At 48.2% G+C, this 23,594-nt stretch overlaps 2 protein-coding genes and 1 long non-coding RNA gene across 5 annotated transcripts in view; 2 read left to right on the top strand and 1 right to left on the bottom strand.

Annotated features, from left to right (window-relative positions):
* Positions 1–13,676, top strand: part of LOC148655410 (differentially expressed in FDCP 6 homolog) — a 25,744-nt gene extending 12,068 nt beyond the window's left edge. Inside the window, exons 4-12 of one of the 2 annotated variants that reach the window (XM_088646026.1) lie at positions 73–300; positions 875–1,021; positions 5,411–5,519; positions 8,932–9,110; positions 9,350–9,445; positions 9,575–9,741; positions 10,216–10,414; positions 11,633–11,723; positions 12,490–13,676. In XM_088646026.1, coding sequence (XP_088502152.1) covers positions 73–300; positions 875–1,021; positions 5,411–5,519; positions 8,932–9,110; positions 9,350–9,445; positions 9,575–9,741; positions 10,216–10,414; positions 11,633–11,723; positions 12,490–12,707 — 1,434 coding nt within the window. In that variant the 3' untranslated portion in view covers positions 12,708–13,676. Of the gene's footprint in view, positions 1–72; positions 301–874; positions 1,022–5,410; positions 5,520–8,931; positions 9,111–9,343; positions 9,446–9,574; positions 9,742–10,215; positions 10,415–11,632; positions 11,724–12,489 lie in introns of both variants that reach the window. The other variant, XM_088646025.1, reaches the window with a different exon arrangement.
* On the bottom strand, positions 9,805–17,588 carry LOC148655409 (uncharacterized). The gene is made up of 2 exons (XR_015941270.1): positions 17,448–17,588; positions 9,805–10,449 (listed from the first exon to the last, which is right to left on the bottom strand). It is a non-coding gene; the product is annotated as an uncharacterized LOC148655409 (long non-coding RNA).
* On the top strand, positions 16,803–23,594 carry mcat (malonyl CoA:ACP acyltransferase (mitochondrial)). Of its 2 annotated transcripts, none has more exons than XM_088646038.1 (5): positions 16,803–16,935; positions 17,126–17,625; positions 18,707–18,794; positions 20,302–20,519; positions 22,972–23,594. In XM_088646038.1, the coding sequence occupies exons 2-5, from the start codon at positions 17,197–17,199 to the stop codon at positions 23,371–23,373; spliced, it is 1,137 nt and encodes a 378-aa protein (XP_088502164.1). In that variant the 5' UTR covers positions 16,803–16,935; positions 17,126–17,196; the 3' UTR covers positions 23,374–23,594. The 2 variants fall into 2 exon arrangements, with proteins under 2 accessions (XP_088502164.1, XP_088502165.1); XM_088646039.1 differs by having other exon boundaries at positions 16,840–16,892.

Raw genomic sequence — 23,594 nt, 5'->3', positions numbered from 1 at the left:
ATGAAGGAATGTGCCTTCTGTCCAGTGAACCGGTGGGGGTCATGGAGGTCACCTGTTTCTCTGGCACTGCAGGTGGAGTATCTGCTGAAGAAAATCGCGGCGGCCATGAGCCTGGAGTGGAATCGTCAGGAGCTGGATGCTTTCTATTCCCTGAAAGCCGAGTTTCTGGAAGGGATGTCAGTCTGGACCTTCCTGGAACAAGTTAATTCTGGGAAACTGCTCCACGTCGAAAGCATTGAGTCTTTTAGCTTAGCTCTGGACGAGGTCTTCCAAGAAATGTACCACAACGTGTTGAAAAAGGTAAGACAGTGGACCACAGAATCATTGTATGAGAAGACCTGCAATGCTGGAGAAACTTAAAATGAACTTTATGGCTGTGCACAGGGTTTGCTCATTATAGAAAAGTACCACCAAAGGTTTAAATTTGTTTCCTTCTCCTTCTATGGTTATTTCACAAAATATATTGTACAAATATACCCATTAAGCAGGAAACGGGGCACAGAAAGTTCAGCAGGAATGTCAGCTTTCTGAAAAAGAACAATAAAGAGGGTTGCAGTTGCTTGACAGTTATGGTCACAGAGCAGAAAGGGAGTGTTACTGTGAAGCTGTGGTCTCGCACCAGCTGTGAATGGCTCTGTAACTCCTTGGCTGGTTCCCTGGTCACACAATGAGAGAGCCTGGACCAGACTGAACTTGAGCAATTTTCACTGGACAGAGACAAGGCAAGCTGCCAGTCTGTTCAAGGAAGAGTAGACAGTCTTTTGGAGAGTCCAGCTCTGGTCACACATGTGACAAGGAATCCCACTGAGGAAACAGATCGCTCCGGGGGGCGGCTGTCCAGTCTGTCTCTAAGGGGCTGTGCTCTCGTCCTCAGGGCTACATGTGGAAGAAGGGACACATGCGCAGGAACTGGAATGAGCGCTGGTTCGTGCTCAAGCCTGCCGGCATCCTGTATTACGTCAGCGAGGACATGAAAGAGAGGAAGGGAGAGATCCCGCTGGACAAGACGTGTGTGGTGGAGGTAAGCAGGTCCTCTCACTGGAGTGAGTCTGCACTAGCAGGTCCTCTCACTGGAGTGGGTCTGCACTAGCAGGTCCTCTCACTGGAGTGGGTCTGCACTAGCAGGTCCTCTCACTGGAGTGGGTCTGCACTAGCAGGTCCTCTCACTGGAGTGGGTCTGCACTAGCAGGTCCTCTCACTGGAGTGGGTCTGCACTAGCAGGTCCTCTCACTGGAGTGGGTCTGCACTAGCAGGTCCTCTCACTGGAGTGGGTCTGCACTAGCAGGTCCTCTCACTGGAGTGAGTCTGCACTAGCAGGTCCTCTCACTGGAGTGGGTCTGCACTAGCAGGTCCTCTCACTGGAGTGGGTCTGCACTAGCAGGTCCTCTCACTGGAGTGAGTCTGCACTAGCAGGTCCTCTCACTGGAGTGAGTCTGCACTAGCAGGTCCTCTCACTGGAGTGAGTCTGCACTAGCAGGTCCTCTCACTGGAGTGAGTCTGCACTAGCAGGTCCTCTCACTGGAGTGAGTCTGCACTAGCAGGTCCTCTCACTGGAGTGGGTCTGCACTAGCAGGTCCTCTCACTGGAGTGGGTCTGCACTAGCAGGTCCTCTCACTGGAGTGGGTCTGCACTAGCAGGTCCTCTCACTGGAGTGAGTCTGCACTAGCAGGTCCTCTCACTGGAGTGAGTCTGCACTAGCAGGTCCTCTCACTGGAGTGAGTCTGCACTAGCAGGTCCTCTCACTGGAGTGAGTCTGCACTAGCAGGTCCTCTCACTGGAGTGAGTCTTCACTAGCAAGTTCTCTCACTGGAGTGAGTCTTCACTAGCAGGTCCTCTCACTGGAGTGAGTCTTCACTAGCAAGTTCTCTCACTGGAGTGAGTCTTCACTAGCAGGTCCTCTCACTGGAGTGAGTCTTCACTAGCAGGTCCTCTCACTGGAGTGAGTCTGCACTAGCAGGTCCTCTCACTGGAGTGGGTCTGCACTAGCAGGTCCTCTCACTGGAGTGAGTCTGCACTAGCAGGTCCTCTCACTGGAGTGGGTCTGCACTAGCAGGTCCTCTCACTGGAGTGGGTCTGCACTAGCAGGTCCTCTCACTGGAGTGGGTCTGCACTAGCAGGTCCTCTCACTGGAGTGAGTCTGCACTAGCAGGTCCTCTCACTGGAGTGAGTCTGCACTAGCAGTTCCTCTCACTGGAGTGGGTCTGCACTAGCAGGTCCTCTCACTGGAGTGGGTCTGCACTAGCAGGTCCTCTCACTGGAGTGGGTCTGCACTAGCAGGTAACATTATGTCACACTTCTGAAGAAAAGAGCATCATTGTGCCTTCAAGAGAACGAGAAGATCAAGATGGACTAAGCGATTGCACTGTAGCTCAGTTCCTGGTGCGTCCACAGCCAGCAATTTCTAATCCGTCAAGACATTACAGTTAAAAAGAATCCTTGAGAGATTGAGAGACCATGAGTCCTGAGCCTTCACCAAGGCCGACACGTCCTTTTGCTCACTTCTTGTGATTGTTTCCCCACTACCAATCCCATGGTTTCTGGTCACTACAGTCCACACATTGGGGGCTTAACTGGGAGGTGGTGCCTCAACAGTTGATGTGTTGATGTCTACAGCCAGATGACCAGAAGGAGGCCCAGTGTATTCCAGCATTCATCACCATAGAGATAAGAGCAACACCTGGACTCACAGCCAAGAAGACCAAGGACTCTTTAGCAATCAAGCAAAGTTTTGTATAGATAACCCTATAGGACAATGAGGAACAGACTTGAAGACTAAGAGGGAACCTGTTTCAAGAATTCGAAATCCTCTCAGACAGTGTCAGCGACCTTCTTCGGAAAGAACTGTGAAAGATGAACTAGAGGGAACTGGTGAAAACTAAATGGATGTGCATTTAAAACAAAAAACAGGAGGCAACAGGCCATGTGGTTGAAACAGGTACCCTGACTTCTTTCAAGAAACAGCTGGATGAGATCCTTGGATCAATTAGTCGATAAATACCATACTGGCTTCATGGGCTGAATCACCTCCTCTCCCTTGTAACTTCTATAATGTACTTATGATTGGCAGCAGGCATGTCACTGATGTGCAGAATGATGCACTAAATATTGTGCACGACAATAATAATAATAATAAACTTTATTTTATATAGCGCCTTTAAAGGTGGCTTCTCAAAGCGCTTTACAGGATGACAATAACAATAAATAAGAAGATTACAACAATAAATAAGAAAATTTCACAAGACAGGACACAATTATAATTACAACAATACAACAATAACAATAGAGGAGACCGTGGAAGATGGTATTAAGAAGAGCAGAGGGGTGAAGAATGGAACCAGTTAAGTAAAGGCTTTTCTGAAGAAGAAGGTTTTGAGTCTGGATTTGAAGGAGTTTAGAGAAGGTGACTCTCTAATATCCTTGGGCAAAGAGTTCCAGAGCTTGGGGGCATAGCAGGAGAAGGCCCTGTCGCCCATACAATGTAGACGGGCTTGGGGGACAGTAAGGAGGGCAGAATTTGAAGAGCGGAGGTTGCGAGGTGGGGAGTAGGGCGATAAAAGTTCAGACAGGTATTGAGGTGCCAAGCCATGTAAAGCCTTGTAGGTGAGCATGAGGATTTTAAAGTCTACGCGGAATTTGACCGGAAGCCAGTGCAAGGACTCCAGGATAGGAGTAATGTGAACACTTGTACTAGACCTGGTCAGGATTCTGGCTGCTGAATTTTGGACATACTGCAGCTTGTTCAGAGTAGATTTAGATACACCAGGGAGCAGAGCATTGCAGTAGTCAATTCGAGAGAATACAAATATGTTGATCAGCTTTTCAGCCACAGTTAATGATAGCATAGGGCGTAGTCTTGCGATATTTCTAAGGTGAAAAAAAGATGTTTTGACAGTATGCTGTACATGTGGGTCGAATGTTAAGCCAGAATCGAATATAACCCCAAGGTTTTTCAATTTTGATTGAAGCTCAAGTACAGAGCCATCTACAGACAGGGTTACAGGACTGGCTTTACGAAGTTGATGGGGGGTACCAATAAGCATGACTTCAGTCTTGTCACAGTTAAGATGAAGGAAGTTTTGAGTCATCCAAATTTTTATGTCAGAGATGCAATTAGATAGAATAGAGACAGCCACGTCAGTGTCGGGTTTGGTATGGATGTATATTTGAGTATCGTCAGCGTAAAAATGAAACCCAATAACTGGGTGGAGTGGCGGCTCAGTGGCTCAGGATCTCCGCCTGTGGCTAGAAAGTTGCTGGTTCAAATCCCGCAGCCGGCAGAGGAATCCTACTCCGTTGTGGCCCTGAGCAAGGCCTTTAACCCCAACTGCTCCAGGGGCGCCGTATAAATGGCTGACCCTGCGCTCTGACCCCCAGCTTCTCTCCCTGTCTGTGTGTCTCAGAGAGAGCAAGCTGGGGTCTGCGAAAAGACAAATTCCTAATGCAATTGTATCGTAGAAATTGTATATGGCTAATAAAGTAATCTTAACAGGTCAATCAATGGAAAGGGCCAAGTGTGATGGTCTAGGTAGGAACTAGTAGGAACTACACTCTACAGATCTCTGCTTGTGATCAGTGGTTGCCTGACTGCATGGGTCTACATTGATCAAGTACTGGGAACTCACTTGGTTTGTTTCCCTTCCTGAGAGCTCATCCTGATGGGACAGCATTGGAGCAGGACAGCACACATGCGACTCGTGTAAAAACAGCTTCCTGGAAAGATAAAAACATGACAGTTGACAAGATAATAGTTATGACTGTGACTGTTGACTACTGACTAATGACTATTTGTGGGATGAGCTGGGATGATGTGTGGCATCGTGGGATGTGTGGCTCTGAGACCAGTGAACAGGCACATGCTTGTCCAGGCTCTGCAAGAGCAATAGTGCAGAATACAAGAGGACAGCATCTGCAACCTGGTGCAAAGCATGAGTCACAGATGTACAAGGTTTACATTTACCGTGCAGTATTGTTTCCAGTCATGACTACACACACTACTAGCCCGTGACTTTTACATTAGACATTCTGTTAAGCAAGCTGTTTATGACAAATGTTAATCAGCATAATGCCTTTACCTATATAATATCTGAACTGTAGAATATCAGTGTCTGTGATTTAAACAAAGACTGCCCTTTTCCAGATTTTGAATTTATTGTAGTTATAAGTGCTAAGTTTCTTTTGGAGTTCAATACGTTATAATGTACTTGTTAAGCATTTTCTGATTTCAATTCAATAAGACTTCCCCCTATGATTTAGAATAGGTAAAAGATACCTCAATTTTTTTGACAGAAGCACTTAGGGACATCCTTCTTTATGGTAAAAAACAGTTATGCTATTCCTTTCCTATCACCAGTCATCAGCTGTGTGAATCCCCCCCGTGCCTGTTTGTATCTGAACCTGTGCTCTTCTCCAGTCCATTCCAGACAGGGAGGGCAAGCGCTGTCTGTTCTGTGTGAAAGCAGCCACCAGAAGCTACGAGATCAGTGCGTCGGACCAGAAGCAGCGCTTGGAGTGGGTGCAAGGTGAGGAGAACATGGCTCTGGAGGTTTTTATTAACTACAGAGTGCATTCCGGATATCGGCCAGCCAGTGCAGGGACCTTTTTTCTGATTTATTTTATGGAGTTTTTAATGAAAGTTCGGGAGGAGTGAAGGCAGCCGAGCTCATTCGACACAGCTGCTGCAATTCCCACTACTCCTGACGTAAGCAACCGGTCTCCATATATACCAAACGTCACCCGCTCTTCTTCCTCGTTCGTTTTCCGCATGGCTTGTTTTCGCGTAGCCCAAATCCGTGCTCCCTTCTCATGGATCTGCCAATCTCCTGCTCCGATGAAGAACTTTTCGGACTCCCCTACCCCCCCTCGTCCAGTCCGACCGCTCCCCTTACCTCCGTCCCATCGCCTCCATCCGCCGCCGTGCCACACCAGCGCCACTCATCTCCCAGCCAGTCCTCACAAGATCCAACTCCTGGCCGAAGACTGCGTTCCGCCGTCGTAGTCCCTCTCTCATCGCAAACCCAGCCTTCCTGTTCCTCTATTGCAAAGTCTCCAAATAACCCCCGCTTCTCACGAGGACGTCCCCGCCGCCGCACATCGGCTCCCCCTTCTCCAGGATCATCTCTCATGATTTCTGACTGGACCGTAGCACGCCTCCAGAGGATACTTCGAAAATATGGCGTCCGTTTTTTTTTTTTAAAAAAAAACCGCTTCCCAAAAAGCTCCGTTTTCCCTGTACCTAACTGCAGTCTACACAAAGGAAACCTCGGCGCCCTCTGATGACATCACCCGCGCCGCTGCCCCTCATCCCAACGTGAGGACCACGAGGCCGCCTGCGCCTCTGCCTGTCGCATCTTCCGTTTTGTCTTGTCACGATATATCTGTGTCCGTGTTTCTTCCCCCAACCAATCCCTACCTCTGCTGGACAACTGCACCTAGCCCCTTCCACTCAGCTTCCTTCCCTAAACTCCTTGCTGCCGAGTCCAAGGCTCCAGGTTCCTTCACATTTGCAGCTTCTGTGGCGAAGCTCATGCTCGCTCTGCCTGCCCCTGCCGGCCCTTCCACACTCTCTCCACTTTCAGCATTCCCAAATGACTACTGGCTTATCCGTCTACCCCAATCGATATCCCCGCTCTTACTTCCGAACTGCTCCGTCATCCCGACCCCTCTTCCACTCGCATCTTACTCCTTTGGGTTCTCACCAGGCCTGTGCGCACTTCCTTCTTCCCCTGTCTTTTGCAAAAATCTGCAGTCTCCTACCGTTGATCCCCAGTCTGTCAATTCCTTGCTAGCATCCAAAGTCGAGAACGGTTTCATGATCGGCCCACTTGACTCTCCCCCATTCCCTGTATACCGCATCAATCCCATCGGCATAGCGGTCCATGAGTATTCTGGTAAAAAAAAAAATGCCTTTATAATCAACTTGTCAGCCCCTCATAACTCCCGCGTGCCAACTCTCAATAGCCTCATTCCCAGCTCAGACTTCTCCCTTCACTATGCCACAATTGACCACGCCATTTCTCTCATCAAAATCGCAGGTCCGGGTGCCTGCCTCGCTAAGACCGATATCTCTAGAGCCTTTCAAGTCATGCCTCTCGACCCAGACTTCTGGCATCTCTTTGCAGTCCGCCTAACTTTTTAAAGCAGGAGTGGCCCAAAAATGTTCGGTACCGTAGCCGAAGCTCTCTGCTGGATCCTCTTGAATAACTATAGGCTTCCTTTTCTCGTCCACCTTCTTGACGATTTCCCTACTATAGACTCTCCTCCTCCACACTTATTTCCGTTTTTAGGAAACTAGGAGTACCTCTCGCCATGGACAAAACAACCGGCCCCTCTCACACAATCCAGTTCCTTGGGGATCACTCTCAATTCCATCAATTTCTCCGCCTCCCTGCCTCGCGACAGGATCGACGGGATCCGGGTGTTTATCTACCTATTATTCCACCAAATTTCCCTCTTTGTGCAAACTTCTCACTCTGCTCGGCCACCTCAATTATGCTATGCGTATCATTCCTCAGGGATGGTCATTCATCTCCTACCTTCTCGACCTCGCCTCTTCTATGTCCTCTCTTTACCACCACGTAAGCCTTTCAGCCGACTGCAAATCCAAGCTCAGGCTTTGACGGTTATTTTTGGCCAACTGGAACGGCATATCTCTCTTCTACGACGACTTCCTCTCTGATCCCGAGGATATCCAGCTTTTCACGGACGCAGCCCCCTCAATTGATTTTGGAGGCTATTGCCAAGACCAAAGCTTTTTGGCCTCTTAGCCTCCCGAATTCTCTTCAATCCCTCTTGCTGACCAGTCATCAGCCTTATTTGAAATATTCCCAATTGTTGTTGCCACTTTTCTTCGGGGCCACAATTGGAAACAAAAAATCAGTCCTCGTTCGGTCAGACAACTCCACAGTAGTTCATATAATCAACAAAGGAAGGTCTTCATCCCAATCTATCATGAAATTTCTCCGCCGCCTTAAATGGATTTCTCTCACACACCAATTCATCCTCCTAGCAGCTCATATTCCAGGCCACTTTAATGAGATAGCTGACTCTCGCTTTCAATTTCAGAAATTCAGGAACTTGGCACCAGATGCAAGACCGAATCTATGCACAGTACCTCTTTTTTGGAACTCGCGTTCTTCTGAATCATTCCTTCCATCGCTATCTCCAGCTGGCCCAGCAAACTATCCTCTCCGGGATTGCCCCTCGAACTCTCAGTTCTTACTGGACTGCCTGGAAGGGGTTCCAATCCTTCCACCTCTCCGCGAACATAAAATTCCCTTCTTTCGATATTCTCACCGTATCATCCTTCGTTTGCTATTGCAGAAACTCACTCAAAGTACAGGTATCCACCACCAAAGAATACCTCTGCGGCATCCACTTCTTCCATAAACTCCTTTTCGGCACCCCGGTATCCTCAAGCAGGCACTTTCTCTCCTCAGCTGAATTAGTTCAATCATTGTTTTTCTGCCCTGGAGACGGGGGGTCCCGCTTGGTTCTTTTGGGGGGTCCTATCGTCCCCCCTCCAATGGCCGGGAGGTTGACCCTCAGCCAAGCAGGTTGAGCCAAGTCTTCACATCCCAATAAACGATTCTAATTTCTCCCAACCTTTCGGCTGCTGTCATTCCTCGGGAAACTTTATTTGCACTGGCGAGCTGAAACAAAACAAAAGAGGTTGAGCTGTGTGGGTGGAGAGGTGGAAACAGACAGCGGGCCTGACGCCTCCACAGCCACAAAAGAAGAAGCTGCAAGAGTCTGACCTCCTTCGTCTGAGCCTTTCTTCAGGGGTTTGTGTAAACGAGACGCAGATCGCCAGTCCCCGAATCCCTGTCTGGGATGCGCTGACCCCGCCAGGCCAGCAGGCGCCGCTGTGGAGACGTGTGGCCCAGGCGCGCGGCGGTTTCAGTTTTCAGTGCGACGCGTCCTCTCGCCCCCCAGCCATTCAGACGGCCATCCGGCTGCAGGCGGAGGGCAAGACGTCTCTGCACAGGGAGCTGAAGCTGCGGCGCAGGGAGCAGCGACAGCAGAGCCCCCACGCCAGAGAGGAGCCGCCCGGCCTGCAGGTCCTGCAGGAGGAGAGGGGGAGGCAGGAGCTGGAGCAGGAGCAGCTCGTCAGGGTGAGGAGGACGGGCAGGCCGAGTACAGTCTACACCCATAGACATTTACACAACACACATACATACCCATAGATGCACACTTCCAATCCTTCCACCTCTCCTCTAACATAAAATTCCCTTCTTTCGATATAGTGGGAATATCATCACACACACTCGCCCATACATAGAACTCGCACGCCCATACATTTGTGCAGTGGTACAATGCGTGATGTGATGTGTGCTCTGTGCTCCAGAGGCAGCAGGAGCAGGAGCGCCGCCTGCAGGAGGAGCAGGAGCGTAAGAGGCAGCTGGAGGTGCAGCGCAGCCTGGAGAGACAGCTGGAGGAGGCCGAGAGGGTGAGTGCACCTGGGAGCCCAGACGCTCACCCCAACACACACTGGCTCATTCGTCCTCGCTCACTCATTCACAATCCTAACTAATCCTAAACGCTTTTTTTGTGCGATCGCCCCTCCGTGATGGCGCAGGTCCGTGAGAGCATGGCGGCGGAGATCGCCCGGAAGGAGCAGGAGGCTCGGGGCCAGCGCCGCAGGATCGAGGAGCTGGAGCTGACCCAGCAGAGCCTGGAGAGAGCCCTGAACGCCGAGATCCAGGCCCGGCTGGAGGAGGAGACAGCCCGGCTGGAGCAGGAGAGGTCAGGCGCTGTGGCTTTCAGAACCCCACTCTGGTATTGCACAGGCTAAGTAAGAAAGCTTGGTTCTGGAGCACATCAAAATTAATCTTTATTATCTCTCTTAAAGAGGCTTCTCTTTCACATAGAATAATATTCACAAGTATGTACTGGAATTGCTCTTTAAAGAAGAATAATGCTTACAATGAACACGCAAGTCTGAACCATTGAGATTGAAATGAAAGAACGGTAAAATGTAGACAGAAGCAACTGATTTCCAACCTGATTTAACAGCTGTGACAGAGAGGTGGTCAGCATGGCCTCCTTCTCAATAAGTTCAGTTACACAGACACCAGGCTCTCACCTGGCCTTAAAAGCTATAAAAGTACAAAAGGGCACAGGGCTCAGCGGCAGAGAGGTCAAGCACAGACAGCCCCACCATCTGATCATCTGTCCTCTTTGTAACTGTGTGCGCCTGTGTCTGTCTGTGTGCGTCAGGCTGCTCAGTCAGGAGGAGGAGAAGCTGCAGCATCTCAGCCTGTTGAAGCAGGAGCAGGACCTGCTCTTACAGCAGGCCCAGCTGGAGAGGAGTATGCTGGAAGCTGAAGTGGCAGACAAGGTCCAGGCCTTTGAGACGGCCTCCCAGGAGCTCCAGAGGCTGCGCGAGTCACGAGAGAGGAGCAACCACGACCTTCAGGTGAGGGGCTGAGGGACACGCACACACACGCCAGGCTGCAGCACGTAGTTACAAAAACAGCACAGAAGGGAAAAAAAAAACAAGAAAATGATTTATTCATTTTCACATGCAATATCTGACAACCTTGCACCTAATTTCTCTTCTGCCTGTTGTTTGGTAACATTAGTGTCTTGTGTTGTTTTAGCACTATTATCACTATTATTTGTGAGTAGTAAGGATCTTGACAGGAGCTCCATTAATTTTCCAAACCTTGCTTGTGTCACTATGAGACCAAGGCTCGATCACCATGGCGTCACGCTAGTGACATACAGACCCAACAGAGAAAAGCCCTCTGTTGCTCCCTGCTCTGCTCACAAGAGAGTGGCACTAATGCCCACCACATGCGAGCTGGCAGTGGTGCATTATTGGAAACGCCAAAAATGTTTTTTCTTTACCAATAAAACCAGTTGGAGCCTTTGTTTGCAGGCAAGATTATACATACATGAGGCTGATATCCACCTTTTGACATTCTCCCAAGTGGCAATATGTTATTTTTGTTTACCATACTCATCCTTAATCATTTGTTTCTACAAAACCGAAATCCCAAACTTGATTGTTCAAATCGACGTTTCAATTTCATTTCAGTTTTTCATTGACGTTCTCATGTACAAGGTTTTTTACACCAATTGGCAGATGTATTTCTCACATTGCGTTACTATAATTCCAATAAAATCCACTTACATGTTGGCTGCCTCAGGTAGTTTTTACACAGTTCATTCCTAGTACAACTGTCCGCCTGCTGGGTGTTTTAATCAGCAAGGTCTTCACGCAAGCCGGTCAGCTGTGGCCTTAGGTTAATATCTAATTTTCCATTTAATATAATTTAATTTTGTTTCGAGCCCAGTTTTGCTCTCCTGTCCCAGTATGGATCTGGCCTCTGTGTTCCCTAGCTTTGTCACCCTGTTCTGGGCAGGTCCTGTCTCAGCGCAGGGACCTGCTGCTCGGTTCAGCAACACTTTCTCAGTGGCAGGAGCCACCCTGAAGTGTATTTTTGTCCTAATACAGTACACGGTGCAAATTATAAACGGATAAGGAATTTCATGAAAAGGGCAACAGGTGACAAATAATTCTGACTTTTTTTCTCTTAAACGGGCAAGGTGGGCCTTATCCACTTCCTTTGCTTGGTCTGCTCTCTCTGCCTCTGACACCTGGCCTCTGCCCCTTGCCCTCCCCCTGCAGGTGGCCCAGAAGAAGCTGCGCAGGGCCAGCCGCCATGTGAAACACTGGAACGTTCAGCTGAACCGCCTGATGCAGCCCATCGCACCGGGAGGTGAGGCAGGTCTACGGCAGCCAGGGTGCCGTCAGTGTGCATCGCCTAGTAACCAGATCAATCGCCCGTGTAGCAGTCTGACTCTGGCCTGGGGGTCGCTGCACTTAAAACAGACCCCTGCTGTTGCACCCGACGTCTCGGGAACAGCTGAAAGGTGGGGATAATATCGTCAGGAATGGTCCCTCATAAACCCTCTTTCATGGGGATAACATGGGGTGACCAGGCCGGACTCAGACTGTAAATCCCCCTGTAACGCTGCTGGAGTTCAGGACGGTGAGGGAGATGCGCCTTGTGTGTCTTCTCCCAGTGTCCTCTGGAAGTGGTCACTTCCGTCACAATTAAACCCATCTCAAACCTTCACTGAACTGTGACTCCTTGCATCCCTATACCAGCACAACCAGCTCGCCCCACTCACCACCAGTAACGGAGAGAGAGAGACGCAGCACTAGGGAATGGGACTGCCGCTTACAAATAAGTGTCTTCCAGCAAAGACGCATTCGATTTTACAGGACAAGAACAAAACGGGAGGAGGCCCTTCAGCTAATTAGCAAATCGACCTTGACTGAAACAATTGGCTTCAACAGCATGAATGGGAAACGTGTTTCAACCTCCCACCCCCGTTTGTGTAAAGAACTTGCCCATATGTTTTGTTTCAAGCCCATCTGTGTAACGTCATTGTCCTCTGGTGTGAATTATTTATTGATTTACTTCCACCTCCGCGCGCAGAGAGCAGTGCCAAGCTAACCCTCTTCTCCCCTGTGCCCAGACCAGCGCCAGCAGGCACAGAGCAGGGACCCGGGCACGCTGGGCAGGAGAGGAGCCTTGTCCAGCAAAGAGTTCATCGCCAGACGCTGTCCCGGGAACATGCCGGTCTCCGAGTGCAGCTCTTCCTCTGAGGATGAGGGGCTTGAAGAAGACCTGCAGAAGATCAGCCTTTCAGGAGCCAACAGAAGAAGGATGGAACCCAACGGCCAAGAGCACTAAAGAGGGATTTTGGAGTGGTGCCCCTCTGTGTCCACCGTGGGGCGTCTGAGGCTTTGGAGCTGATGCTGCCGAGCCTCTTGACAGGCAGGAGGGGTGGCTCAGGGACGCCCTCTGCAACGCTGGCACTTCCATGACATCAGCTCTGCGGGTTGGGGCTGATCCAACATCCATGTGAAAGGTGCCAACCCCACGTCCAAGCGTGTCTGTGCAATCGCTCTGTTTCCTGTGTAGTTTTCCCAACGGGCAGCAGACAGGAGGCTTGTCTGTGACCTAAGGGTCGTCCCAGTGCTGCCAGCCAGCTACCACCGTGAGCTAAGCAAGCCAGCAGCCCTCGGGCCTGTGCCTTTATATAGGAGTACAGGCAGACGTTGTACACCAACATCCACTGAAGAGCAGAAGCGTCAGCTTTTCAGAGCTTGTACGGATTGTTGGAGATTCATCCGTGGGGATAAACAACAAGCCACTTACAGGAGATAAGACATTTTCAGTTTATTTGTCAAACAGCAACCCTTTTTTTATTAGAACTGAAACATGCTGTTCCTATAAAAAACAAAAATCATTTCACAACATTGCATCACATTTCCTAACCTGTCTGGTGATGGAAACCCACCTGTGTGGCCTCTTGTTTACCTGCTCACTCAGGTTAGTTAGTTAGTTGCCTTGCAAGCTAAACCGTTCTGTCAGCAACAGTTCTCATCCTTGCTAATTTAATAACTTGTACAGTACATTGCAAAGAGATCCCTTTTCTATTCTTTGAGCTGAATGAAAAAGTAATCACAAATACTCTCTGAATTCAGAAGACAGAGTGGGGCTGAGCTCTCTGTAGCTGAAGAATATCATCACTTAAGAGAAAACAAGAATACATCAGTATCTCATTATACTGACAGCCACTGTAAGCCTTTAGTGTTTTCATGAATAAGAAATTAATTAACACATTTTGTAAACTATTAAAGACATTTTTCACTATAAGTTTGTCTTTGAAATTTTTGGTTTGGTCATAAAGTGTACTCAATATTCAGATGGAGCTTTAGTATTCCGCTGGGGGAAACTGGTTTTATGGCACAATCCAATACAGCAAGGAAGACAAACATTACCAACAGAGAAGACGGTACAATACAGTGATGCAGGAGATAAGAATTAATTTACGTTCAGAGAGAGATTGCAGTGAGGATAAAAGATTTGTTGAGTCTGTTACTGTTATACCTGGGGAACAGAGGTGTCTCCTAGACAGGAGCAGTGTAAATTCACAACGGAGGGGGGTGAGACACACACTCCATAAAGCTCTTGGCCTTTATTGAAATCATTGTGTTTGCAGGGGCTTTTTAAGTTGATTAAGTTATTTTCCAAACCTAATACAAATAATAGTCCTGATGTTGCCAAACTGTCAAGAGAGACCGTATGCTAAGCCCCTTTCAATAAATGACTTGTAGAAAAGAATTAAAATAGTTGGACGTTTCAATAGCTGACTTCCTAAGCCAGTAATCTGACCCTTTTCATAAATGTCACAACATTGTTATGTGAGGGTTTCTGCGCCAGCCATGGTGATTGTATTGTATCAGAATCGGAGGAAAATGAAGAAACAAGATCCTTACGAATGGCTTTGCTTGGTCAAGATGCTGATGGACCAGATTTAATGTTGTTGGGACAGCATTGCTGACCCCCCTTCTTTCCTTGTCTGCGAACTGCAGTAGGTCCTGTGTGCTCTGTGAGGTGTTGCTTCCCGATTCTGTCCAGACTCTTCAGTGGGGGAGATCTGTGGGTTAGGGCCTGTAGCTCACTTCAGATCTTCAGCCTGGCAGTTTGGGTCATAGTATCATAGTCGATTTCTTCCACAGAGAGGGGATGATTTGCAAATTTAAGGACATTTGAAAAAGCAAACTAAAAATATTGCACGAGATTGCAAACCCCTTCCACACACCTTACCTAGACCTGCGCTTTTCCTCACATTAATTCTCCTAAGCTGCCAGCACAGCTCTGCAGTGTTCATTTGAATGACCTCTCCTGATATTAGGAGATCAGCCCTATTAGCAGAGATGTTTGTGGGTTCATATCAAACAAATTTAAATAATTTCCCATTTAACACAGGTACAGTATTAGGTTTTACCTTCCTGAGAGATATGTCCTGCCATGCTAGTCTGATATCACCCACAACCATGATATTCTTCTTTTTCCCTGTCCTTAGCTTTCTCACTTTTCACCTCTTTCTGCCTTGTCCTACTGAGCTCTGTGTCCCCCTGAAAAAGAGCAAAGTGCATGTCTGGGACTCTTGGTTACCCAGTGTTTATTACTGGGGAACAACCTTCAGGGTTTGGGGGGAAATTGTGTCTACACAGAAAGAAATACAATCCAGAGCTACATCAGCACCTTCTTGGATATCCTCTGATGGGTCTTTAATGACATCCTACTGCGAGCAGTTGACACAACCCTGTAGACTTTCGGTGCTGCAGTTCAATGTGGATTTTTACATAAGTGGTAGACTGTTAGGAATTGGTGTTCCTTTCCTGCGAACAGGAATGTGGAAAACCTATAGCGTTAAACGTATTGCTATACTGAGTGTACTAGTTTCACCATATACATGATATCTGTTTTAAAACTTCTTTCCAGCTTGCAAAGTAACATCAATGCATATTTTATAGAAATACATGGATAATTCATTCCAAAAGTGCGCTATTGGCTTCTGTGGTCCAACCTCTTACTATTGAGTTCATTAGTAATCATGATCATGTCACCGTAATACTAGATCAATTGCTGTCCTTCGACAGAATCTGACCCTTCTGCACACTGCGTTCTCATTAAGTATTGTAGCTCTTCTGGCGCAGGGCAGGCAGAGCTGACAGCTCTGTGGAGCAAAGTGCTCAATCCTGTGATGCCATTTGAACGGCTCTGTTGTGCAGATGTTTTCTATGTTGAGCTCTGCAGCTTTGGTCCCATCTTTGTAGTCGGTGCAGGGGATATAATGGAGGGGATCCCCATTTCCTGTAAAGCGCTTTGAGTGGAGTGTTCAGAAAAGTTCTATATAAGTCTAGTGCTTATAATTATATATTATATATAATCTAATAATAATTATTAGTAGTAGTATTAGTAGTAGTTGTAGTATTAAGACCTGCTTCTGGAAATCAGTGCAATGCTGGCACGTTTCTTTTGTAAGTGTGTGAACAGAGCAGTAAGCTGTCAGGTGGCACAGAGTCAGTGGTGAAATGCATGATGTGTGATGTCAGCAGCTCTCCCTGGCCCCGCCTGCACTCGAACCCGGCTCCTCGTGAGCTCCGGGCTCACGCACACATACTGCCCTCCTTCCTGACGGCTGATGACTCCAAACCCCCGAGAGACCCTCCCCCTGCCTCGCCAGAGCCAGACACTGTCCGGATCTCGGAGGTGGGAGACGTCACTCCTGCCACGGGCTCAGCGCTCCGGCCCTGTCCCAGCTGGACATGAGGCAGGGGGCCAGGCCGGTGCTGAACCCCGCAGCTCACAGCGACAGGAGGGATGGCTGAGCAGCAGGTTCTCAATTCTGGTCCTGCAGAATCCCTGAGCACCTCCGCCAGACTTTGCACTCATTCCGCCTAGCCTTTGTCCAGCCTTTGTAATTATTGCCAGACCATGAAAGGCCAGCGATAACTGCCAAGGCTTCAGAGCTCCTGTTGTGTTAATTAATCATTGTCAAACTGTCTTTAAAAGATCTTTAAAAACTGCTGACTAAGCGCTTATCTGTGACTACCACTGGACTGCTGTTATGAAATTTCTCTGCTGCTACAGATGAAACTGATACATGTGGAAGGAAATGTGGTAATAAAGTCGAGAAATTATATATTTTTCAGATATTCATAATAGTAATTATAATTGTTATTATTATAATTATAATTATAATTATTATAGTAATTATGCCTTGTTTATTTTTTTAATTAAACATACTGCATTTCAAACAGTATAGTAATTATTTTGTAAAAGTTAATAGCTTCAGAATATTCGTGTCGTCTCAGACATTACAGTAATTTTACCATCTTTATCCAATCTCAGTATAATTTTTCAGGGTCTTTTATTTTGAAAGAACTCGAAGTCCCAGAAATCAGTGTTGTTTTCCGTGATCGGTACCCGGAGGAAGGAGTCTTCTACGTCACTGCCGGGCATGCGTGACCAAACAACATGGCGGCGCCCTTGGTGACTCGTGGGTAAAACCTATCCGAGGTGGAGGGAGATTTTATGCTGTGCAACCACATGGATGCTTGTAGTAAGTAAATGCATTACTGCTCTGGGGGGAATGAAGATGATCAATTATCCCTTGGAGGTTTCAGAACGTTCCACAGATCTTTAAAAAATTATTATTTTAGAAACGTATCCTTGGGATGTGAATCGCGGTTAATTATTTATCAGGTGGCGGAGCCTGTCTAAAAACGTGTATAAACTCTCTTTCTGAACAGGGCGGCGACACTGAAGGCTGCCCTCCTCGTTTTGGCGACCCAGGAGGCCCGCAGACGCGTCTGTAACAGACATGCGGTGGTGGTGCAGGGCTCTGTTTCTGCGGGCGAGAGCGACGCCCGGGAGAGAGAGTCTCGGGTCTCTCCGAGCTCTGTCCGAGTGCCCGACAGGTCCCGTACAGGGCGGACAGCCCCCGTCCGCGGCTGAGCTGCTGGACAGCGCCGAGCTGGGAGACGGGAAAGCCAGGAGGAAGCCCGGCGAGTGCTCGGTGCTGCTCTTCCCCGGCCAGGGCAACCACTTCGTGGGGATGGGCCGAGGACTTACCCAGTATCAAAACGTCCGGGACATGTTCGGCGCCGCCGAGAAGATCCTGGGCTACGACCTGCTGTCCCTGTGTCTGAACGGCCCCGAGGAGGAGTTGCTGAAAACCGTGCACTGCCAGCCCGCCGTGTTCGTCACGTCGCTGGCGGCCGTGGAGAGGCTGAACCACGAAAACCCTGCTGTCAGTGTTCCCATGTGACGGTACATTTACTTCCTCCACTGAGCGGCAGTGAGCGCTTCTGCTTGAGTTCAGTGATGTGCCAGAATGTGTACAGTCTGGAGTCTTAATGCAGAAGTTTCAGCTGTTTCTAGCGGTGAAGGGTTTGTACGGCAGCGGTAGAGGTTTTGCTGTATGTTTATTTCCACTTGAGATTGACACGAGGCTTAGTTAATTCATCTGGCTGATGCTTTTACCCACTTACACAGCCTGGCATTGTACTGCAGAACTGTCAGTGAAGCGCCTTTCTCAGGGGTGCGATCTCAGGATCACTTTATTGTCCAGATACAATTTCTTGCATTAGGAATTTGTCTTTTCGCAGACCCCAGCTTGCTCTCCATGAGACACACAGACAGGGAGAGATGCCTGGGGTCAGAGCGCAGGGTCAGCCATTTATACAGCACCCCTGGAGCAGCTGGGGTGAAGGGCCTTGCTCAGGGGCCCAACAGAGTAGGATTCCTCTGCCGGCCGCGGGATACAAACCGGCAACCTTCCAGCCACAGGCGCAGATCCTGAGCCACAGAGCCACCTCTCCTCCAGGAGCTGTTCTCCTCCGCGGTACTGCATCACAAAGTGTATTTTAGAAAGGGCAAGCCATGCTGCTCTTCTTACAAGCCGGCAAAGTGAGCTTGTTTTGAATAATTCCTTGCGTTTTATATAGCGCCCTCCATCCCGAGGGACCGCAGAGCCCTCCGTACACAGTAGGGTGATCAAATTGTGGGGCCTTCTGCACCGGCAGCCTCGCTACACAGCGGAGGAGAGAGAGAGGCCGCTCCACCAGCCGAGCTCGAGGGAGACCAGGGCGGGGTTGAGCCGGTTCGCCTGGGCTGACGGCTCTGCGCGGTTTGGAACAGAGCTGTGGGCTGTGCACGTGTGACGTCTCTGATGGTGATGCTGTGGTTGGAAACGCAGGGAGGGATTTTCTCATTATAGCACCAGTCGTCCTTTCAGCGGGGGACGATCGGAGGTGGAAGCTCACCGCGCGCGCTGTGCGGGAGACGCGCCTCTGAGCTGAGCTGAGCCGCCGGGCTGTCGTGTTTTCCAGGCCATCGAGAGATGCGTCGCCGCCGCCGGATTCAGCCTGGGGGAGTTTGCCGCCCTGGTGTTCGCGGGGGCGCTGGATTTCGCCGAAGGTAAGAGCAACGAGAGGATGGGGGGGTTTGAGCTCGCCGTGTGCGGCGTGGAGCTCTGGCCGCGGAATCGAGGCTCGGCCACTGGGTCGTACCGTGAACCCCTCCCGGGCAGGAGCGCGGTGGGCTGGAGACCCCTGAAGCAGACGAGCGCGGCTCCTGGTTGGTTGCAGTGCATGTGGCTCAGCTTGCTCCCTTTTCCTCGGGGGCTCCCAAACAGTGCTAATCCGCAGTGCGGGAAAGCCGAGTTACACAGCTACAGCCTGAGGCTACTTTCCATAACACCGCGGGGAGTCCAACTCGCAGTGCGATGGGAAACGAGCGGAAACATTCCTTTTCTCACTTAACATAACTTTAATAAGCAAGATCCCTAGATCTTTGATTGGATTGGTCAACATATCCTTATTCTTCGGCATTCTTTGGAACAATGTTTTACTGAACAGTTTTAAGAAAACACTCTACAAGCATTTGTAGATTTGAATTAAAAAAATGGCTGTTGTAAAAGAATGGCTGCAATAAATGCAATCCAGCTTGCAGCACTAAATTTTTTTGGTTTCTTCTTCATTGATGCATAGCTTGTGCTTTGAATATGGGTTTTTTGAGAGACGTGGGTCAGAAATCTACCAGAAGGCTACCTGCGACTGCTCTGGCTGGGTTTTCTAGCTCTACAGGATAGGTCTGGTTCTGATTAGTGTTCTGTCTGTATGACTGTTGCATTGCTGCAACACTGATGTTGTTTAGTCACATTTTGCATTAAGAGTACCAACTGCTCTCTTTTTTTGATCTGTGTGTGCATGTTCGTAGGCCTGCGATTTATAGGAGAAATGACTCTGTCTTGTAGTTTTTGGAGATGTTATTATGGACACAGCATTGGTTGCTATAGTCAGGAAGGTTACAATACAGGCCAGGTCTCAGCTGGTCAAAGGGTAGCTTACTTTAAATCAGTACCTTATCAGCACAGATAAAGTAAGTCATTGTGGACAGATTTGTGTTATTGTTTAGAAACAAGGAATTTTCAATACTGGGATAAAACCTTCGAATCTGTTGTTACAGAGGCCTTAGGTAAATAATGACTAACTTGTATACAGTACAAGGGGCATTTAGAATGTGGATTATTTGTCTGTTATTAAAAATAGCATGAACAGAGGAGGAATGAGGCTGTTAAAATAATTTAAATGCTAAAAAGAACAGAATGGAGTTCAGTCACAATTCTGCAAAAAAAGTCTGCCTTTATTATTTAAAGGTGAGATGTTCCCCTCTATGCTTCCTCGTAACCTAACCTGTGGAGGTGACCTCTTAAAAACCATTTACTTTAAAGACTTTGTCCTCGCAGTCTTTAAGATTTAACAGCTAGGGTTACCCTTTGGTTGAGCTCAGTTGTATTCTGTTGAACAAACGGCCGAGTGGCCATTTCGGTCCACTCGTCAGCTGAAACATTGCTGTGTGTTGACTCGGTTTTAATAACTGTGCGTTATTTCCGGATTGCTGATTTCTTTCTCCCTCGCTGCAGCTCTGTACGCAGTAAAGGTCCGCGCCGAGGCCATGCAGGAGGCGTCGGACAGGATCCCGAGTGGAATGATGGCGGTCCTTGGGAAGGCACAGGCTAAATACGGCTACGCCTGTCTGATGGCCCGGGAGCACTGCGAGAGTCTGGGGATAGAGAGCCCGGTGTGCTCCATTTCCAGCTACCTTTTCCCAGATGGCAGAGTGATCGCAGGGCATCTCCAGGTACAGCATTTTGACGAGAAGACTATCTTTTAGGAAAGCGTGCAGATAGGCGTCTGCCACAAAGCTTCAGGTGAGAAGTGATTATGTAGTAAATTCTGTCATGTATTGGGATTCAATGTCAAATTGCTCGTAATCTTATTATTCAAGGTCAATGATGAAGTAGATTGCAGGTAAAATGGCCTTGAGGTTTCAGACAGAAGTGGAAGGTGGTTTCCTCCTGCAAGCCGATTGCGTGAAAAGACAGGAAAAGGCTTGTGAATTTAATATGCACAGTCCTGAACTTGATCACTGATGCGCGCGTCATTTTATGTTTTATTCAACCAGTCAAGAAAAAATAAATCCTCATTTACCGTGATGACCCACTGACGCAACTTTGCATCTGCTGAAGCAGCATGAGCATGAGGCACTTTACTCATCTGAGCCGCAGCAGTTTCTCACCTGGGATTTGAACCCACAACCTTCCGGTTTTGAGTCGGGAGATTGAAGCACTCCCCCCTGTACCTCACCGTCCTCTCATGTCTTCACAGCATGTCGTGTTCCTCCTGACCCCTGTGCAACCTCTGAACACGTTCTTCTGTATAATACATGGGACAGCTTGGTAACTTCTATAGACGTAGTGGTGCTAGGAAGTTTGTGAACCCTTTGGAATTTTCTGAATTTCTGCATAAATTTGACCTAAAATGTGGTCAGATCTTTATCTAAGTCATAAAAATAGATAAAGAGAACCCAATAAAACTCACAAAAGGATATACATTTTCATTCATATATTGATCAAAATGATCCAACATTCTTTGTCGGAAAAAGTATGTGAACCTATGCTTTCAGTAACTGGTGAGTTCAACCAAAAGTTTACAGTAACTGTTGATCCGTCCTGCACATCGGCTTAGAGGAATTTTAGCCCATTCCTCCTTACAGAACGGCTTCAGCTCAGTGATGCTGGGGGGCTTTCTTGCATGAACTCCCCACTTCAGGTCCTGCCACATTTCTATTGGATTAAGGTCTGGACTTTGACTCGGCCATCCCAAAACGTGAAATTTCTTCTGCTCAACCATTCTTTGGTAGAGTGACTTGTGTGTTTAGGGTCGTTGTCTTGCTGCAAGACCCACATTCTGTTGAGCTTCAGTTCACAGACGGATACCCTGACATTCTCCTGTAGAATGTGCTGGTAGAATCCAGAATTCATAGTTCCCTCAATGGTAGCAAACCATCTGGGTCCTGTGGCAGCAAAACAGCCCCTCACAATGATCCTGCCCCCACCGTGTTTCACGGCTGGGATGAGCTTCTTATGTTGGAATACAGCGTTTGGTTTTCGCCAAACAGCGTTTCTCATTTAAGCCAAAAAGTTCTATTTTCGACTCATCCGTCCACAGAACATTCTTCTAGTAGTCTTCTGGCTTATCCAGGTGGTCTTTAGCAAACTTTAGACGGGCAGCAATGTCCTTCTTGGAGAGTAGTGGCCTCCTCCTTGCTATCCTCCCATGCACACTCTTCTTGTTCAGTGTTTGCCTGATGGTGGACTCGTGAACACTGTCGTTAGCCAGAGCAAGAGAGGACTGCAGATCCTTAGACGTTGCCCTGGGGTTCTTCGTGATCTCCCGGAATATTATACGTCTTGCTCTTGGAGTGATTTTTGTTGGACGACCACTCCTGGGGAGAGTGACAGTGGTGTTGAATTTTCTCCAGTTGTACACTATCTGCTGACAGTGGACTGGTGAAGCCCAAAGTCTTTAGAAATCATTTTGTAATCTTTTCCAGCCTGATGAGCATCGGCAGCTCTTTTTCTGGGGTTCTCAGAAATCTCCTTTGATCGAGGCATGGCATGCGTTCACAAACCAGCGTGGTGAAGACCAGACTTTGGTAGTGAAGGCTCAGGTTTATGTTTTTTAAATAGGGCAGGGCCACCCAAACTCACTCATCCCATTGATTGACACTCCTGACTCTAATTATCCCCTTAACTGAACTGATAATCCTAGAGGTTCACATGCTTTTTCCGACAAAGACGTTTAATGTTGGATCAGTTTGATCAATAAATGAATGAAAAACTATATCCTTTTTGTGTGTTATTTGTTTTATTGGGTTCTCTTTATCTATCGTTATGACTTAGGTGAAGATATGATCACATTTTAGGTCAAATTAATGCAGAAATTCAGAAAATTCTAAAGGGTTCACAAACGTTCTAGCACCACTGTATGTGCAAAACATTACTACATATGTTACTTGTTGATTCCTTGCATCAACACATACAACCCTGAACTTCTTAAATGTGGAAGGAAGTTCCTTTGCAAAAAATGTGAGGAATTTCCCTGTCTGGAACGTTCCACGTTTGTGAGAGCACTATCAGGCCAGCCACAGCAGTTATTGACCTGTTGTTTGTTTGGCAGGCTCTTTTGAACATCCAGCCAAAGATTGAAACTCTTTTTTTGTTTTAGAGGCTACTTTTTCTTCTTTCCAGGCACTGGAATTCTTGCAGAAGAATTCGAGGAAGTTCAGCTTCCTGCGCACAAAGCTGCTGCCCGTAAGCGGCGCGTTTCACACCGCGCTGATGGAGCCGGCCGTCGAGCCCCTGAGGGAGGTCTTGAAGAAAGTGGAAATAAGGAAGCCGGAGATATCCGTGTACTCCAACGTCGATGCCAAGAAGTACATGCACGGCCAGCACATCCGGCGCCTGCTGCTGAAGCAGCTGGTGTCCCCGGTCAAGTGGGAGCAGACGGTGCACGCCATCTACGAGAGGAGGCAGGGCGCCGAGTTCCCCGAGACGTACGAAGTGGGCCCGGGAAGGCAGCTGGGATCTGCGCTGCAGAAGTGCAATCTGAAAGCCTGGCAGGGTTACAGGCACATCGATGTTGTAATGTGACCTTCCCGCCCGACACTGGGAGAGCTCCTTTCCTTTACCCGGATCGGTTTTGTTTTGTTTTTTTTCCAAATCCTCCAATCCTCTTGAAAAGGATCTACAAGCGTAGGTCCCCGATGGGTGTCATTTAATTACATTTTACCATGTTAAGTTTTATGATCATTGCTAAATGAATTAATAATAGTATTAGTTTCTTGTATATAAAAGCTGTTCTTAGAAAAGCT

The sequence above is a fragment of the Lepisosteus platostomus genome, chromosome 9 (assembly GCF_059453375.1).
Source record: "Lepisosteus platostomus isolate fLepPlt1 chromosome 9, fLepPlt1.hap1, whole genome shotgun sequence".
In the NCBI taxonomy this organism is placed as follows: domain Eukaryota; kingdom Metazoa; phylum Chordata; class Actinopteri; order Semionotiformes; family Lepisosteidae; genus Lepisosteus; species Lepisosteus platostomus.
This window is presented reverse-complemented; position numbering and strand designations above follow the sequence as displayed.